Source organism: Syngnathoides biaculeatus, chromosome 2 (assembly GCF_019802595.1).
Source record: "Syngnathoides biaculeatus isolate LvHL_M chromosome 2, ASM1980259v1, whole genome shotgun sequence".
Classification (NCBI taxonomy): domain Eukaryota; kingdom Metazoa; phylum Chordata; class Actinopteri; order Syngnathiformes; family Syngnathidae; genus Syngnathoides; species Syngnathoides biaculeatus.
In genome coordinates this window covers 30,182,385-30,202,333 of record NC_084641.1, presented here as the reverse complement: position 1 = coordinate 30,202,333, position 19,949 = coordinate 30,182,385, and the positions used below count along the sequence as shown (strand labels likewise).

Below are 19,949 nucleotides of genomic sequence, written 5' to 3'. Positions count from 1 at the left end.
CATCTCGGCCAAACGTTGAATCCAAGGATGTAGAGGAAAACGAAGAAGAAGAAAAAGAGCAGAAGAAGAAGAAGGCGACGAAGAAGAAGACTTCTGCGCAGTTATCGGACAGTTAACGCACCCTTCCATCAGATTGGCCGAAATCTTTTAGCGCGACGTGCTCCAGCCAATCACGACATTGTTTTTCTCTACACGGCGATAACGCGGATAGTAAGATAAGGGATTAATGACCGAAACACAAACTATTACAAACAATTGTCGCCCTCGCTGCCATTGTTGGATAACGCCGCTTAACTGACCGTCCTTCTGTCTCGCCGTTTTGTGGAAATGCGGCGCCGTAACTGCGGGGATACGCAACATGGATAACGTCGAGCTAACTAGCTTTAGCATTTAACGGCTACTTCCTGTCGTTCGTCGTAGGCCGCGAGCGAGCTGCACCCTCCTCTTCAGTCGTCATCGACGATGTGAGTTAACGTCAAGAGACAAAATAACACAATCGCGCAAACACGACACTCCTCCGCCGTGTCGATTCAGCGGTTAGTGGTTTACGTTGAAGTTTCTCGTAATCGAGCTCGCCGGCCAGCTAGCTTGTTAGCCGTTGCGGCTAGCTCGCCAACATGAGTGAACTGACGGACTGCAAACCGAGCGCCGACTCCGAATCGAGGAAAAGGCGCCCGTCACCGGACTACGATGAGGGAGCCTCTATTCCCAGTAAATCTTCCAAAGTAGAGGACGCATCTGGTGAAGCACAGGATGCCCTGGAACGTTGCAAAAACAGCGAGAGCACCGAAGAGAGACATTCCAAGCGTGACGAGGAAGCAGAAAGTTCACAAAGTCTCCACAGCCCTGCCTCTGCACCTGTCAGCCACTCCAATTCCGCTTCCGCAGACCGCACATCCAGGGAACCGCAGTCCTCACAGGCTCAGAGGTGTGCTGATGCGAGGGACGATGCGGATGCGAGCACAGGACCCGAGCCCAGTCATCTTCTGGACCAGTCGGACTCGGACTCGGCTGCCATCGCAGCCGCCGAAGCCCTCGCGAGCCTCACGGGAGGAGACGGCGAAGACGGCCGAGAGACTCTGTGCTCGCCCGATAGAGCAAAGCAAGTCAAGCAAGGGGGCAAAGTAAAACAGCGCGGCGACAAGCTGGCCCTCAGAGCGCATTCGAAAACGTGGGCGGCTGCCGCAGATAGCTCCACATCTGCGCACAGCAAAGACAGAGAGGACGCAGACAAGTTGGAAAACGCCGGCCAAGGTGGCGAATCCATGTCTGGGTCTTCCTCCACACCGAGCTCCTCTTTCCTGTCCGAGAACGAGGACAATGAGGACGGTGAGTGCGCCATTGTGTCTGTTAAGATGGCTCCCGAGATGAGACAGTCAGTGGCTCTCCTGGCGCAGGTACAGATGAGACTGGAAGCTCTTGAGAAGAAAAGCGCCTGGCTCCACCAGCGCCTGGAGCTGAAGATCGGCCGCATGCGGCGGCCTCATCTCGAGCAACGTAGCTCCATCACAAAAACCATCCCGGGCTTCTGGGTGACCGCTGTATCCTTCCACCCGAGACCGCCTCTTGCGCTTTTGAGTCGAGTCCGAATGCCGCTAACCGTGTCTGTGCTTTACCTTGACTCGGAGATGCCAGCTGCTGAACCACCCTCACCTCTCGGCTCACATCGATGAGACGGACGAGGATGCGCTCAGCTACATGACCGATCTGGAGGTGGGTGATGTACTTGCCGATGTCTTGCTCATTTCGAATCATCTCATACGAGGGTTTCTCAAACCTTTTTCTAAAAAAAAAAAAAAAAACATGCAGCAAACCGCACAAAAAAAGTCACAAAATACATTTAAAACAACGTATCATACATTCAAACATTTGACTGAAGATTGTAGCTATTTGTATGGAAGCTTATTGCTGCCGCACCCCTTTGGGGGGGGGGGAGTGAGGAGGGTTAAAATGTCTTTATTATTTTCTACGTTATAACATGAAATAAATTACGTTATAACATAGAGCATATCATGTTATTGCGTGAAAGTTTCACACTATAACATGAAATGAATTACGTTATAACGTGAAACTTTTCATGTGATAACATGAAACCTTTCACATTATAACAAAAAATGATTGACATAATGTGTAATTGACCACATTATAACGTGAAACATTTCATGTTACCACGAGAAAGTTTTCATGTTATAACATGAACTTTTCACATTATAATAAAAAATGATAATGTGTAATTGACCACATTATAACATGAAACATTTCACGTTACCACGAGAAAGTTTCCATGTTATAACATGAAACTTTTCACATTATAACATGAAAACACGTTATAATATAATATGATAGCGACTTTTATTTTTTTTTGTGTGTGGCAGCAATATGCGATATGCAATTTGCAATATATAGAAGTATAGGGATATATTTGTACAGCCTATTTGACCTTTTTTTTTTTTTTTTTTTAATAAATCTAGTAGATTAGTTCAGTGATTCCCAACCTTTATTGAGTCAAAGTACATATTTTACATTTGAAAAATCTCACGGCACACCACTAAACAAAAGTGTCACAGAAAGTAGATACACAAAGCAATTGCACACTTTCTGCCATTAAATGGAAGAGTCTGTTGTTATATGACCAACAATACGCTATTTATTGGAAATAAATATTTTGACCAATTTAGTGAAATTTGATAATTTCCCACAGCACCCCAATGTATCTTTGTGTTGTCTACTTTTTTTTTTTTTTTTTCCAAGCCTAGTAATTTTTTTTTAAGTAGAGGTCAGTACATTTTAATGAAATCATTTTTTTTAAGCTCTTTTTAAGTGCAGTAATAATGTTCAAATTTTGTGTAATGGTACAGTGGCTTACATGAATAAATCTGCTTTTCAGGACTAAAACCTTGTCATCAAGTTACTGCATTTTAATGCTAGTCAGTATGATGATGATACATAGAGAGTGTAGGATTTTTCTGAGGGGTCACTAAGTGAAAAATGTAGAAAACCGACCCCGGATATGAAGAATTTTACTTTATTTGTGATGAATAATCTTCAGGCCAATTAAATGAAATAGCATAATTTCCCTGGCAAGTGTTGCATGTCACTGGCTCCTTTTAGCAACCTTGAAACTTTTCACCTCCCTCAGATTGAGACGTTCAAGAACCACAAAGTGGGTTTCCGGATCCGCTTCCACTTCAGACGGAACCCGTACTTCCAGAACAACATCATCATGAAGGAACTGCACCTCGGACTGGGAGGTACAAATAAAAACTGGGCTCACACCTCGGGGCAATTTAGAGTGTCCAATTTATTTCGCATGTTTTTGGGGATGCGGGAGGAAACCGGAGTACCCGGAGAAAAGCCACGCTGGCACGCGGAGAGCGTCCCTTGCTTGCACGCGGCATTTCAGAGCTGCCCACAAATTTTCGATGGGTTTCGGATCAGGGCCACTCGAAGACATTGACTTTGTTATCCTCAAGCCACTTTGGAACCATGCTGAGGGTCGTTGTCCGTTTGGCAGAGCCATTTCCGTCCAGGTTTTAGCTTCCCGGCTGATGTCTCGAGACGTTGCCCTAATATCTCCGTGTGGTTTTCTTTCTTTGGGATGCCATCAATTTTATGAAGAGCTCCAGTTCCACAACATGATGCTGCCACCTCCATGCTTCACAGTTGGTACGGTGTTCTTAGGTCTACACGCTCTTTGGTCATTGTGGGTAGACCGCTCCACTTTCATTTCATCAGACCACAAGGCATGTCTCCAGAAGTTAAGATCTTTGTCTTGGTGTCTTTTTGCAATGTGTAATTTATTTTAATGTTTCTTTCGGAGTGCTTCATTCTCAGTGAGTGGCCTCTCACTCCATGCCGGTGCGGGACTCGTTTCCCTGTGGATAATTACATTTTCTTACCAGTTTCAGCTTTTGTTAGCTTTTGTGCTGGCGTTGATTCGCACATTTTGGACCAAAACACGTTCATCTCTTGGGCACCGAGCCTGCCTCTCTCCTGGAAATTGCACCCAAGGATGAGCCAGACTTGTGGAGCTCTGCAATTCTTTCACTGATTTTTCTTTAGATATTCCCATGATTTCAAACAAGGAAGCAGAGTGTTTGAGGTGTGGCCTTAAATGCATCCCCAGGTGTGCCTTCAAGTAACTGACATGCTGTCAGTTGACCTATCAGCAGCTTCCAAAGCTTTGATCTCCAAATCTGGGTCTCCCCGTGTTCTTTCAAGACGTAATACTTTTTGTGTATGTAAACCTTTGACCTCAAAGAAAATGATAACGTCCTCTGAGAAATTCTCTCTCGTTTTTGTGGCATTTAACAAAATAAAATTGTGGTGATCCTGACTGGTTGAGCGTTAGTCTTATTTGGCATCAGAAAATGAGACAAAAAATGAAATGTGTTTTTGTAAACTTCTGGCTCCAAACGTGTGTTTCTTGTGTCACGCAGTCTTGAGCTGATTCTTTTGGACGTCTGCAGTCCAGCTGCTCGAAGGAACAAACCAAATCTTTGTCCCCAAAATTTGTGGAGGCTTTCAGACGACAAAATGTGCGAAAGCATTTTGTTTACAAGCCACTCAGGCTGATCTGAACGAAACTTTGAGAGCAGTCCGCAAAGCGTGACTAACAGTAACCCGACCGACACTCATTGTGTAAAAAATGGATCAAACTGATCTTGTCCGCCATCTTTTTCAGTCGCGTGACCAACCCCGCTGTGTGCTTTTCGCAGCGACTCCCATGTCCTTCTCCAATCCCATCCTGTGGCATCGCGGTCACAATTTGATGGCCCACAGCGAACCCAGGAAGATGTCACGCGGCGTCTACCAGACGTTTTTCAGCTGGTTCGGAGACCACAGCAACCCCGGTCAAGACGACGTCGCGCAGGTATGGCTGACGGCGGGCGAATTTGGATGCCGAAACTTGCGACCGCTGGTTTCTATGCACTCCATAAGTACCCATTTGAGTAAGAGCAAGAATAAGAATAAAAAGAGCAAAATTTGATCCTTAGTTTGCGGTGCCACTGAAGAATTTGTCCTCTTGATTTTGATAAGTTACGGGCAGGGCTCAGCGATAGAAAAGACATTTTGCAATTTCAGTCAGTTTCAAATTTAGGTTGGAAAACAAGTTTGACAATGCTACACACAACCCGAGTTGCAATCACCGTCTCATTTTTTCGTTTCATAGTTCGTATTGCAATAATCCCTTTAAGGATGTGCCGTTCAGGAGCCGTAGTCGTCTTGCACGCGTTTTGTCGCAAATGTTTTCACGTTTCACGCGGTGGTGCTTCCCTCTAGATCCTGAAGGACGACCTGTACAGGGACCCTTTGAGATACTACCTCACGCCGCTCTGGCAGCCGAGAGAGAACGGCAGGTAGGTCACATTTCCCAAAGTGTATTTTGAGTTGCGTGTTGTGTGACTTCTTGTCGTTTTTCCATCCACAATTTGTGTCTCCGCGGTTTGAGATCAACAGGGGCAGTAATCTGGTGTGTCCTTCGACATCAGCAGAGGGAGCTGTAGAGCATTGTCCACTCCTTCGTGAATTGAACATTTTAAGTGTGCTTTCCAATATTTCCCATGAATCGTGAATCGCCACCAGCCCCACACCCGGACAAGAGGTCTAAACTCCGCAGTTTCGAACGAATTGTTGAATTTGTTGTTGCAAATTTCAGTTTGCGCCACAGCCAGTGACTTGCGTGATTTGGGTGGCACTGTTGTGTTATTTATTCCCCGTTTTGAATCAAACCACACATGTTTTTCTCTGGGTTCTGGGACACTTGCTGCGAATTGAAACTGCACCGTCTGCACGGAAGGCTACAGCATCAACGAGCCTCTGGTTTAGTCATAAATTGAATTCAACACCATATGAAATTAAATTGAAAAAAAAAAAATCACTTGTTTCAACTTGTATAGAACAAAGTTTGAAGACATTCAACAGGTCTTAAAATGATTACATTTGCAACATTAGGACGACATATTTCCAGAAATTGAAATTTAACATGACACCTTACTTTAAAACAGCATCACAATTCTTACATCCATCCTTCAATTTATGAGTTTTTGGGAGAGTTTCTGCTTGAATTTCTTTGAGACGGATCCTCGGAGATGATTTTGCTCATGAAAGCGCGGCTCTTCTTTTGCTATCATGGAAGTAAGTGGCCAATCTGAAAGTTTATTTCTTTATTTTTTTTACATTTTCAAATGGTGCTATAATTGAGAGGTTTGCTCAGAAATATGAGAATATTAATTGTCCGGTTGATGTAGGAAAGTCAAGAGAATAATATCTTCCGAATAATTTTGTATACTTTGACAATTGAAGTGGCGGCACGGTGGATCAGCTGTTAAAGTGTTGGCCCCACAGTTCTGGGGTCCCGGGTTCAATCCCGAACCCGCCTGTGTGGAGTTCTCCCCGTGGCTGCGTGGCTTTTCTCCGGGTGGGCACTCCGATTTCCTCGCACATCCCAAAAACATGCAACGTTCATTGGAAACTCTAAATTGCCCCAAGGTGTGATTGTGAGTGCTGCTGTTTGTCTCCATGTGCCCTGCGATTGGCTGGCGACCAGTTCAGGGCGTACCCCGCCTCCTGCCCGTTGACAGCTGGGATAGGCTGCAGCACTCCCTGCGACCCGCGTGAGGATAAGCGGCGAAGAAAATGAATAAATGAATGGATCATTTCCTGCAGCACAGCTGATCTCTCGAAATGGCAGCTGATCGACAACACACTTTTGTGTCTCATTTATGTCTTTTTTTACGGCCTTCTCACGAGCTCGACCGTGTGTCCGTCCCGCAGCGACGGCGACGGCGCCGCAGCAGCGCCCGACCACGGCAATGGCGACGACTGCGTGGTCATCTCCGACTCAGACGAGGAAACTGGCGAGGCGGAACGAGAACGCAGCGGCGGAGAGGAAGAGGAGGAGGAAAAAGAAGAAGAGGAGGAGGAAGAGGAGGAGGAGGAGGTGCCAAGTGCAGGTCAGTTCTTTAATTTTAGAAATCTTCTCAAATATCATCACAACATTTGCGATCGCTCGCGTTCAAATACGTCAATACTCGTATTTTGCGTTGTGGGTTAGAACTGAGGCCGTAGACTTGCGTAAGATGACGCGAATATTGTTTTGCAGTGGTGAAAAGTCCTCCGAAAGGAAAAATTGTTAGTTGGCAACATTGAACCAACGTGCACTCGAGTTCTTTGTTTTGCTTTCACGAGCGTAGCCATGTTGAGGCACTAACAAGGATAAGAGTAACGCCCTTCCCCTCGCATTCTCTCAAGACGTCGCTTATTTCCTGTGGTTTTGACGTTAATTTACGTGTTTATTTCATAAACGCTGTCAGCTAAACAAGCCTGCTCCAAAACAACCGGTATTCACCCGGAAACAGGAAATGCAAGTGAACCGCACTGAACCTGTACGAAAGCGCATGTTCAGAATTGCTTCACGTAATGCGAGCGCATTTACGTCGAAAGTCATCAACATCATGAGCCGTGTCCAAGGACATAGGGGTCAGGGTCCATTTTTGTCTGAATTTTGTACACAGATATCGCCAGAATGCACCACACCCATCCACTTTTTTTCAAAAATTCGCCCCCCCCCAGTGCTCGCATTTGTATTTTCAGGAATTTTCACAGAAGTCCACTTTCATCTCTAGTTTTGGTTAAATCCACGTTTACTTCTGTTCTATGAATTTTACAGTATTTTTCAACTGGAATTACTTGTAAGGAAATTGTTCACCGTTTGGCAAAGTGCTGCATTTTGGGCCGTACGCCGGTGCCATCGATTTCTCGTAAATCAAGACCAAAAAAATTGTCCGACCATCGCAAGTACACCCTAATGTAGTTTTTTTTTTTTTTTTTTTTTTTTTTCAGAATGAATAACTCTTGTTTTTATCCTCAAAACTAAAAATGATCTTCCCCCTCAGAGGAGAGCCACGAAGAAGGCGGAGGCGGAGAAATTGTGATCGACGGTAAGCGAAGCGTCGTATCCTCTCAATATTTGAGGCTTTGATATAGCAAGTGAGGAAAAATCATAATTGTCTGACTTTTAACGTGGCAGGGTCGGATGACAGCGAGCAGGGCGATGAAGCCTAAAGCAGCCACTCGGGAAGGATAGCGGCCGGGTATGCCCCAACATCTTCCTGATGTTAGTTACATTATGCACACAAAATATCATATTTTTGTAATATGTACCTAAATATGATCTGTAGAAGCTTTTTAAATCAGGGTTAACTTAATAAAGCCAAGGCAAGGTGACTTAGGATTTTCTATGGTATATTCCAACGGGGTACACCGTACAAAAGGGTTGCTTTTGGTGAACAATTGTCCGGGAGTCGACTCTTAGCGACGCAAACAAATGACGAGAATCTCACAGACGACGACAAGTTGCCATTTTTTACTTTGGGCAATTTTGCCTGCGTGTCGGACAGGTGACCACATTTCAGGAGTACAGTGTGCACTTGCCCATGCGCGGTTCACCGTTAGCGCCCCCCACGGCATAAACGCAGATTTTTTTTTTTTTTTTTTTTTTTCCTCGATCGTAGAGGTCTTAAATTGTCTTCTAAATAGACGACGCACCACTTTTGACTTACAATGTGGCGTAGCCTTACGCGCACACTCGGTTCCAACATTTGCAAATGTCGTGTGATTTTGCCGATAAAGTACGCCGGTTCCGCCGTTAGCGCGTATGCTAGCGCATGTTTTATCGTGAACGAGGCAGCAGAAGAATTTTCCGTTCTGTGTTGTGTCGGCAGGTCGTTACTGACGATATTGGTCCGGGGTTCGCACGCGGCCCTAAAAGTCCCTAAAAAACCCCCATCTTTCTGAGGGTCCATTTGGGGGCCCCTAAAAGTCCTTAAAATTCACCGAAAACCGGTCAAGCCCTTAAAAAGGCCTTAAATTTAAAAAAAAAAAAAAAAAAAATCAAAGGGAGGACCTCCACCACCAAAATTCTCCCGGGGGGGGGAAAAAGTAAAAAATAGAGATCCGTCTGGCGTCCAAAACAGCCGCAAATTGCCAAGGGAAGTCACGCTGCGTTGACAACTTTTTTTCTTACAGTCGCCATCCTGTCGTTGATATTCCATTGTTTGTTTTTGTGAGTAGGCCTTTCGCTTCGTCTTCGTAGCGTAGTTCTTTGATCGACGATCCAATAAGAATATTTGTATCACGGGGAAGTGCTTTTTTCAAGATGCTCGGGTTGAAAGTAAAGAGTTTGCGAGTTGGTTCGTCGAGATCGGCGTCTTTGATGAACCAATCACGGTTGAGTCTTTTTTTCCTTCTTCTTGATTTGCCACGATGGCCCTAAATTTTTCCTGTCGGCCCCTAAGAATGCCCCCAAAAAGCCCTTCAATTTTTTGGGGTCAGAGTGTGTGTGACTCGCCGTGTCACATGGAAACTAAAATGATCACACCACAGCAAAATAGCTAGCTAGCCAAAATCGTCAGTAACGATAACGACCCGCCGACCCAACTCGGGCAACGTAAGCTGCTTCTGCTTAACGCGATTGGACGTTGATACACTTTTCTCTTACCTGTTCTAAATGAAGAAGATTTTCCATCTTGCACGACTCTTAATTAGTTCTAGTTTCTATCAACAGAAATGTTTCGTTCTTGTTGCTTTGTTGTTCTTTGTTCTGAATGACGTACTAGGGCAGCACCGAGTGCCGGAGACACAAAATCCTTGTGTTTCTACACGCTTAGCCAATAAATCGGATTCTGATTCTGATGTAAAAAGCAATTCCCGTAATTTCCATCTTATAAGCCGCAACTTTTTTTTTTTCCACACGCTTTCAACCCTGCGCTTTATGCGGTGATGCGGCTAATTTGTCTATTTTTTTTCCCTAACGACCGCAAGGGAGCATACGAGCGGAAAAAGTAAGAGTGAGACCGGTGGAATATACGTGCCGAGGAAGTGACTTTTACCGCTCCGGCCCTGTTAGCGCTGCGCTAGCGTGTTACTGCCGCGTCTCAGTGATTTTTACCGGTATGTTTCCGGCCCTGTTAGTGCGGCGCTAGTGTTAGTGCGGCGGCGCTAGCGTGAAACTCTGTGTACCATCCTTCTTTGTAAATATTTTGTGTTTCAATGTGGGCACTTGCGGTTTTTACACAGCTGCGGCGTATGTATGTACCAAAAGGTATTTCCTTTACAAATGTATATATAACCAGGTGCGCTCTGTAGGCCGGGAATTACGGTACTCCTCTCTGCCTTGTGAGCGCCGTCGTATGGTAGCTTACATGTACACTAACATGTGTGCTAGCATACATGCTAACAGCGGAACAAGTGTGTTTAAGTGTACTTTGTTGGACAAATCACACAACTGTTGTGCACATAAGGCATGCCGTCCATTTTGGACAAAAGTTAGAAGTGCATTTTACGGTTGCCAAGGGTATGGTAAATCTCATACATAGGTATATTAATAATACTGCATCCATTATTTGCGGAGTTTCGTTACTCGCGGGGGGCGTAAGGAACATAAGCCCCGCAAACACCGGGGCAACACTGTACTCAGAACTGAACCAAATGTGTTCTCAGGGACGGGCCCAAACTCGATTACACTTTGTGAGTAGGTTAAACGTGTACTCTACTGTAGTCAAGAGAAGCAAATATTGTTTTAATAAGCTTGTTGTGTTTCTTCCTCTTCCCTGCTTGTCGACCCCCCCGACATAATCACGCCTGTGATACTGCCAGTTATTGTAAACTTTGATCTGCGCATTCCCCTCATTCTGCTGTAGGTAGAATTTAGTCCTTTTTTTTTTTTTTTTTAAATATCGTTGTTGATTGACATGGGTTTTCACATACTGTGTAAAAATATTTGGGAGGACGTGTAAAATTTGACGCTTTTGATGTTTTCTGACCCGTCTTCATGCTTGGTACTCGTGGAAAAGTGTTAATTTTATTCCATTCTCTTTGGACTGCACAGAACTAAAATGTGGCGTAATTATGTACAGTATTTGTGTTTATGTTCCGGCCCTGCAATTTTATCAGACCTTTCTGCCACGTTCAGCAGCTTTGCTGCATTTTAGTCTCAACCAGGGGTGTCAAACTCAATTTTTGTCACGGGTCACAGTGTCGTTCCGTCGTGACTGTGAAACCGTCAAAATCATCATCATCGGCTCATCATATTAACACGTGAAATCTATGAATTACTTTTGGAATCAGAAGTCAAGGGGAATGGTTTTTAAACCGTTGACGCTTGCAATGCCCCAACATTATGATTTATGATATTACAATTTGCAATTTTTGGTACAGATTCGAACAAGAATCACGGAAGTTGACGCGCATGATCCGCCTTCGCGGGCCACATAAAATCATGTGGCGGGCCGGATCTGGCCCCCGGCTCCTCGAGTTTGACACCTGTGGTCTAAACTCTTCCCTTGCACCGTTTCACTGACGAAATGCATATTTATTGACCAATTGATAATGTTTCTAAACAGTAGCTTCCAAGATGGTGGAACACGAGTGACACCACTGGCATTCATTTTATCTCCGGAATTTATTAGCCGGTCCCTTGAATGATGTTAACGATTTCTGAATTTCAAGCGCATCTATTTTTGAATCAATTTGCCCGTTGAATTCTAAATGACAGCCGGCATCAACTTTTGGACTGACCCTTTACACGTTCAAGCGATTGGTAGCACAGAAGGTGGTTTAGCATCATTCAAGCCGTTTCCTCCCCCCCCCCCCCCTTTTTTTTTTTTTTTCTTTCTTTGTTTACTACTGGGACCATCATTGAACACTTCAGATTTTGCCACCTGTAGGATTGTGTGATGTCGTAATGAATTATGATATTTAAAAAAAAAATAGGCGACGTACGCAAACCTTGGGAGCCAGTAACTGTATACGTGTCGAAACAAAAGTAGTACAGAGTCACAGAAGTGAATGATTTGTTTACTCACATTTACTGAGCAAATCCATCAACTTTCCCAGCCTCTTATCCTCACAAGGGTCGCGACAGTGCTGGAGCCTATCCCAGCTGTCAGCGGGCAGGAGGCGGGGGTACGCCCTTAACTGGTCGCTAGCCGATCGCAGGGCACATCGAGACAAACAACAGTCGCACTCACAATCACTCCGACGGGGCAATTTAGTGTCCAATTAACGCGTGCTGTAGAGACGCCGGCGACACAGGCGAGGTCGGGAATTGAACCCCGCTCCTCAAAACTGTGAGGCTAACGCGCCCACCAATCGTACATTAGGTAAATATTACAGGACACCAGCAAACAAAAATGCCCCCCCCCCCACCTACACGCACACACACACACACACACACCCATCGTTTGTGTATCTTTACACCACACAGTGGTGCCTTGAGATGAGAGTTGAAATCATTCCATGACCACGCTCTTATCTCAAAGCACCCCCCAGAGTCATCTTTGCTCACTGAAATGAATGGAAATGCTATTACAAATTACAAATCCCCCACATCCCCAAAAAAACATTTTGTAGTAGTTTTAATCAGAAAAGTACAACTGATATTGCTCTTCATACAAACATTAATCGTGACCCAGTAGTTTGCAGTAATAGTAGTCTTTCGTTGCAGAGGATCAAAATTCTAAGCCTGTGAGTGACGTGTCGCTGCACTGTTTTTTTTTTTTTTTTGTTCTTAAAACTTTATAACACAGCCACATAGCTACTATTCATGAGCATGAATACCCATTCTTCCGTTTTCCAGGCCGCTTATCCTCACAGAGCGTCTCCAATTATGTCTGGGCATTAAGATAATGGGCATTTTAAATATATAATTTCCTTTGTTTTAGTTTTCGTTTGACAGTGAACTTAACTGAGAGTGGCAATAAATATTTCGATGTCTCTTTTTTTTGTTTTTTTTTTTTAAGTATTTAGCAAAACTGACGCATTTCGTGAGTTGAGTTCACTGCCGCCATGCAGCGTTTGTATCTCATGCAAAAAAAAAATAATAATAATTACGGCTACGGCTCGTATCTAGGAAAAACTTAGGGAAAAGTGGGCTCGCTCACTCGTGTTTCAAGGCACCATCGTATATACTAAAATAATGATCTTAAAAAAAAAAAATTGGGGGGGGGGATCACAGACAGCAGAATACCGTAATTTCCGCCCTACAAATTGCGACTTTTTTCACACGCTTTCAACCATGCGGTTTATGCGGCGCTAGCGTTAGCGCACCTGGTTATAAGCCTCGGTTCACAGAGTTTGATGCTACCGCTAGCGCCGCGCTAGCGTTAAACTCGTTCCGCGTACCGACGCTTATGACCAGGTGCGCTCTGTAGGCCGGGAATGACGGCAGTTGCAACACTGATATGCAGCAAGCAGTCAGCCAATTGCCGTCGAGTCGCGGTTTTGTTTCTTTGTCACGTCTGTGCTCACAAGGACACGAGCGGGGCAATGAACTTGTGTTGCGTCCGCCTGTTAAACGTCACGATTTGGGGGTGCACCGGAACACATTTGCTATAAATCGTTTGTTTCCCCTTTAGCCGAAGACCTTGCGTGCTTTTCTGGAACGTCGTATCTCTTGGTTACTTTTATTTGTGAGCGATGAAATGTCTCTGTTTGACTCAGACCTAATAAAGTAGGAAGTTGTTTTCCTTTTCTGTAAACAGACTCTCAATATTTACACTCGCACAGGAGCACGTCGCTGTTGTTGCCACACGATGGCGCTGTGGTGGAAGTTTAAAAAAAAAAAAAGCCATTCCACGTCACATGTCACATTTCGATGATAGAATTGAAGAATTCCTCAGGATAATCTGGTCAACTACGAACCCTTTTATTTTTTAAACACTATCACACTTGAATGAATCCCTGCTAGGTGACTTTTCGACATTGAAGTCACCTCCCGACTGCTGAAGAGATCAAAACGAAACCACCAGAGTGACGCTGTAATGGATTTCGGCATGCGATGTCGGTCCCGCTTTCAAGGTAGCACTGTAAATAGCTCCCGGCGAGGCATTTTTGGACAGGCCCAGACAAAGGAACGGCAGCGGTGTTGCGACGGTACACTTAAACCCTTGATTCCACTTTTAATGCACAGCTATAAATATTCCACTCGCCAAAAAAAAAAAAAAAAAACGCGTGCTGCTGCTGCTGCTGCTGGAGGCCCGGCAGCACTCGGGGTATGCGGCCTAGGATGGGCGCACACTATTAATACGAACGTTGGAAACGGAGTCCGCCGTGTCCAACGAGGTATTTTGCCCGCGGCCGTATTTCGTGATCGTAAATTAACAACCGCACACATGACCATCGTGAACTGTTTTGTGGGGGCGCTAAAAGCTAGAATCGGAGCTGTCAAAACACTGGCCCGGGGGCCATTTTTGGCCCGCCATCTGTTTTGAAGGGCTCTTGGCATCAATCTTGAACAAAGTTCCTGAAAGTGATACTGGACTAAAAGCACAAGTACCGTAATTTCCCGCCTGCAAGCCGCGACTTTTTGCACACGCTTTCAACCATGCGGTTTATGCGGTGACGCGGCGTTAGCGCACCTGGTTATAGGCCTCGGTACACGGAAAGAGTTGAACGCTAGCGTTAGCTACTTTGCAAATATCTCGTGTTTCAACGAGGGCACTTGCGGCTTTTACACGGGTGCGGCGTATGTACGTACCAAATGGTATTTCCTTTACAAATGTAGCCGGTGAGGCTTATAAGCAGGTGCGCTCTGTAGGCCGGGAATTACGGTATCTCATCTTGGCAGAAAACTACTCTGGTTGAAATTGAAGTCACCAATTTGTTGTACTTGCAGTATCAAAAAGTACAATGTTCCCTTGCTCTTATGTAGAGTCAGTGCATTGCAGATTTTCTTTTTTTTTTTTCATATTCATATCACACCTTGTGGGATTTTAAGATAACTTCTGATTTTGTGGGTCGGTAAAATAAACACTTGCCTAAATCACTAAAAAAGAAAAAAGTCAAGATTCATTACAAGGAATAAAATGGAAAATGTTTTACTACGTTTAAGTTTATTTGGTGTTTGAGTTTAAGAGTATGGTAAATATTAATAGGAATGTAGGGAAGATTGATGAATTGCTGTGGTTGAAAATATGAATACATGGTTCACGTAAATATATGTAGTGCACCTACCCTTTTGCCGGGGTGGTCTGGAACAAAACCACATGACAAACAAGGGATTACTTTTCAAAAGATCATTTCTGATATTAGAGATATTTAAAAAGGGGAATCGCTGATTAAAAAAAATTCACAGTAGTGTACATGACTAAAATAATTTGTGCAAAAAAACAAATCATATCTCTCTGACTCCATCTTGAGCCTCGAGTCAGACTTGAGAAACTGCCACACCTGAGGAAAACCAACCAATCACAGAAGTGGAGTCTCACGCACTTGTGGGCACAAGCAGCGGGCGCGGCCTCGCCTTCTCGCACATGAGTGAGGGAGGGTTGCGCCTTTGGGGAATGCCATCATTGCAACCCTCGAATAATTCTGCACGTGTCTCACGAGATCAACGGTCCGGACACCCCGAGCCGAATCGGATCCCCGAAAAAGAACACCCCCCCCCCCCCCAGCTGCGCTGTTGCCGCCCATGCACACAAATCACGTCGTCACGACCGCCTCGGCGTCCTCCGTGAAGTCGGACGAATGGAAAGATAACGCACAGCCGTGCGTCTGCGTCAAAGATGACGGCGAGGTGGTCTTCACCCCGGAAGATGCCGCCGGAGCGCCTGAAGACCGCCGAGCCAGAGCATGAAGATTTTATCCGAAGATTGATGTGGTTAATAACAAACGCCAATAGAGGGAGCTTGGGTGTCGCACAATCGTTACCGCCATTACTTTCTGATAATATTGATAGGAAAGTACAAATATTTCCAAATATAAGAAGAATATAAAATTGTTTTGTTTGTTCGCAGTACCTCCAATATCAATATGAGGCAGAGATACAGTGACGAAAATAAGTATTTGAACACCCTGCTGTCTTGCAAGTTCTCCCACTTTGAAATCATGGAGGGGTCTGAAATTTTCATTGTAGGTGCGCGTCCACTGTGTGAGAGATAATCTAAAAAGAAAAATCCAGAAATCACAATGTATGATTGTTTTAACAATTTATTTGTATGATACACCTGCAAATAAGTATTTGAACACCTGTCTGTCAGCTAGAATTCTGCCCCTCAAAGACCTGTTAGTCTGCCTTTAAAAATCCACCTCCACTTCCTGTATTATCCTGAACCCGTCAGGTCGTTAGACTCAAACTTGTAACCCGGCCAAGACCAAAAAACCGTCCAAAGACACCAGAGACAAAATTGTACAACTCCACACGGCTGGAAAGGGCTACGGAGAAATTCCCGAGCAGCTCGGTGGAAAAAAGGTCCACTGTTGGGGCAATGGCTAGAAAATGGAAGAAGCTAAACACGACGGTCAATCTGGATCGGAGTTGAGCCCCCCATCCCCCGTGGGAGATATCACCTGGTGGGGTCTCAATGATCCTTAGAAAGGTGGGGAATCAGCCCAGGACTACGCCACAGGACTTGGTCAATGACCTGAAAAGAGCTGGGACCACCGTTTCCAAGGTGACTGTTGCTAATACGCTAAGACGTCACTGTTTGGAATCACGCATGGCACGGAAGGTTCCTCTGCTTAAACCAGCACATGTCAACGCCCGTCTTAAGTTTGCCAATGACCGTTCGGCTGATGTAGAGGACTCACGGGAGAAAGTTTTGTGGTCTGATGAGACCAAAATGGAACTCTTTGTGGTCATAATCGTGTTTGGAGGAAGACGAATGATGAGTTCCATCCGAAGAACACCATCCCTGCTGTGAAGCACGTGGCTGCTAGCATCATGCTTTGTGGGTGTTTTTCTGCACGTGGGACAGGACCGTTACTGTACCAAATATTAACAATGGTTTTTGCGGGTTATTTTCTTCCCCCGATGACTTACTTTTCTTTCTAAAGTTTACCGTGCGCGGTCGCCCTTCGTAACCCGCAATAGGGTTAGCTGCACCGACTTCTCATCACTTTGGTGAGTCCTTAGACTTGAAAAGAAAAACCCATCGTGCGGCATTTTCTCGCTGTCCGCCGCGATGACTATTATCACCATTTCAAGTTTGACATCTTTTGCCAGTTTGAACGCGACTTTGCTAACATCGCTAACTCGCGCGTGTGACTAATGGGGACGGGCCCGTACAGTCCACCGACCCCAAGCGAGGGTTTTCCCGACACGTCGTTCCAGCCGTGCCGCTGTTTTTTTGTCGTCGCCGTGGGCTGTCTCCGGGGCGGGGGTGGGCTTCACTCCAGCATTCCCCCCCCCCCCCCCCTACATCGTTACAGATTTTTGGCACGTACCGGAGGTTTTCCTGATTGTGCGCTTGTCATCTAATCAAGATAAAGAGCGGCATTGCAGGCCGGGTGATGGGATTGTGATGAAAGAGGTGAAGGTGGGGGTGGGGGTGGCGTCTCACACTCGCAGCAGATGGATGACTCTTATCTGGGAGATGGCAGAGTGCTCGCCGGCGCTTCTCGGGCCCAGTTACAGACGATCACACCAGACAGATGGATGCCCCCCGCCCCCGCCAATCGCACACACTGCGATGAACAGATTGCAACACTTGCGCTACCTTTCCCCCTCCAATCCCACATGCAGATGCACCGAATTGAAGCCCCGGTAAAGTCTACACGTAGGCAGGTGTATTTTCATATTTCATGCGTTTTGGGTGGCGCGTCGCCTCCCTTTCAGGTTTTTTTTTTTTTTTTTGTCACTTTCGTTTGCGTAGCGCCAAACCGGTGCAGGTGATATTTCCCCCCCCCCCCCCCCCCCCACCCCCCCCACCCCCAAAAGAGCAGCTCAGTCTGAAAAGGTCACTAAATTACAGGAATTTTCCAAAAGTTCAAGCTTCGTTTTCAAATCACGCACGCTCGGTTACTCCCAAACGCAGGTGGGGAAATTTTAGTTTTGGTCCGACGACGCCACACAGTCGACCTTTTTGGCCGTTATTCCAACGCCGCTCATCACCAAAGGAACTACGCGCAGTTGGAGCGGCGACCTTTTTTGCTGCAACTGAGGCTTTCATCACGGTGGACGCAACCGCGCCACTATGGAGAGCTCGTGCACGTGACGTCGCCGTTTTCAAGGCGCCATATTGAAGGTCAAACGGAGCCGCTCGACATTGAACCGGAGGAGAATATGTACAATACCCGAGACTTGTTGTGCTGTCGGTTGTGACAATAGACGAGACCGATATTCAAAGAGGTCATTCGAGAGAATACCAGCTGAAAAGACCAGAAAATATCGATGGATTTCGGCAATTAAACGTGATGGATGGGTGCCCAACCGAAATACACACACGCCTGTGTAGCGATCGCTTCATTTCGGGTAGGAATTATTCTTCTCAATCTCAAATTACCAATAAGTAAATTGGCTCATTTGTGAACAACGCGTATTTAAAAAAAAAAAAAAAAGAACTGTCGCAGAGGTTTTCGGAAGTAAAGTGTGGCCGCAATACGCTTCCGCCTACGTTCCGACTGTCTTCTTTTTTTACTTTTTCCAATCGTAGTTAATGAATGTGAGTTTGTGTAAAACCAGAGGTCATTTATTGAAATATTGGTAAATGTATTGAATACTATCTGAAAAGATCGATGGATTCCGGCAAAGGTTAACGTGTGGCCGAACGCGCTTCCGCGTCGACGAGCCGTGAAAACCGTCACTATGTGGGATTTATTCCCGATGAGAACAGATCCAGCAAGGAAGTACTTGTATGCGTCCAGACTTTTATACGCTTTCAAAGTTTTCCGTGTAAATCTCGACGACTTATTCACCGGGTACACGTGTAAATCCGGTCGTCCCGAGACAAGCGAAAGCAGGTTGACAGTCCACTTTCTTCTCCACGAAAACATCGATTTTGGCATTAAATACGGGCCGAGTTTCTCAAATTTTTCCACGTGCCTTCGTTTATTCTCACCTCCGACAACATAGACATGGATTACATGAAATAGCGAAAGGATGTCAGCGCCGGGCAACTTTGTTTCACCCTTTCAGCTTCACGCGTGCTGCTGGCGGCCTGGAATTGGTCCGCCAGCGCTGCTCATAACAACTGCAGTTGCAATGGTGAGTTATATTTTTAGATTTGAATCACGAGTTGTCATTCGATTCACGTCGAATGAAGTGACTCGGAGGTTGGGCACCGCTGATCTATAGAACTGCGTGGCACACTTTTTTAATTGTTTGACCACCAAAGATGCACTCAGTCATAAGCGCCGAGTATTCTGATGAAATGACTTTTATTGGACTAATTTCATACAGCTGAAAAAGCTCCTTTCCTAGCAAGTGCGTTCGAACGGTGGCCACGTCAGGAGTGGACTGGCGACGACGAACGTCCGTATTGGCTACGGAAGTTGATTTCGCGTTTAAAGAGTTACATATTTTCCACATGGGTTTCCGTGACATTGATACGAGTCCATGCTCCAGTAATTACACCGAGCCTTCGACTCCAGTGGGTCGCTGCCCACGCACGAACCGATTCCAGACGCCGAGTGTGTCAGAAGTCGTGACGGAAGAATGCGTGCGCGTACCTTGAAGGTGTACGACCCATAACGCGTCAAGAAAACATGTTTTGGGAATTCCCCAGGGTGGCGTTTCCATTTTTTAAACATTTATCGAGGTACAGTTTTTACCGTCCGTCCGTCCGTTACGTTTTTGATGGAGTTGCTAATGTTCAAAGTGTGCGTAATTTCGGAGCGTCTCGGCGTTTGACACCTGTGGGCTCGCGCGCCCTCGGAGTGCCGCCAGATTTCGTCTGCATCGTCCTTTTCGTGTACAGTAAGCGGGGCGGCCCCCCCTCCCTCCCCAACCCGTCATTCTTTTGAAAGGAACTCTTCAACAGCTGTCGCTTCTTCTGGAATCGTTTTGACAGAGCGGGAAAGTGCCAGTCCCGTCCGTCTCCGAGACACATTGGCGGCGGGCCCGGCGGACGTGCGGAAGCTCGAGCGCTGCTTCATCTTGGGGAGGGGGGGGGGACACACACACACCATATATTCTTTTTTTTTTTTTTTTTTTTTCTGCAGAAAGAATC

At 45.7% G+C, this 19,949-nt stretch overlaps 1 protein-coding gene across 2 annotated transcripts; it reads left to right on the top strand.

The window, feature by feature from the left end:
* The first annotated feature begins 116 nt into the window (after positions 1-116).
* Positions 117-8,229, top strand: tspy (testis specific protein Y-linked). 2 transcript variants are annotated; one of them, XM_061846635.1, is made up of 9 exons: positions 1,200-1,329; positions 1,398-1,541; positions 1,636-1,713; positions 3,140-3,251; positions 4,719-4,873; positions 5,284-5,360; positions 6,778-6,956; positions 7,899-7,943; positions 8,033-8,229. In XM_061846635.1, exons 1-9 carry the CDS (start codon positions 1,321-1,323, stop codon positions 8,065-8,067), a joined length of 834 nt encoding a protein of 277 aa, XP_061702619.1. In that variant the 5' UTR covers positions 1,200-1,320; the 3' UTR covers positions 8,068-8,229. The 2 variants fall into 2 exon arrangements, with proteins under 2 accessions (XP_061702611.1, XP_061702619.1); XM_061846627.1 differs by having other exon boundaries at positions 117-1,541.
* The last annotated feature ends 11,720 nt before the right edge of the window (positions 8,230-19,949 follow it).

What these genes read in the sequence shown, in the direction of transcription:
- tspy (XM_061846627.1), top strand. Translation starts at nt 618, where the DNA reads ATGAGTGAACTGACGGACTGCAAACCGAGCGCCGACTCCGAATCGAGG. An exon ending in GCTACATGACCGATCTGGAG is followed by an intron (nt 1,714 to 3,139) that starts GTGGGTGATGTA and finishes CACCTCCCTCAG; the next exon opens with ATTGAGACGTTCAAGAACCA. An exon ending in ACTGCACCTCGGACTGGGAG is followed by an intron (nt 3,252 to 4,718) that starts GTACAAATAAAA and finishes TGCTTTTCGCAG; the next exon opens with CGACTCCCATGTCCTTCTCC.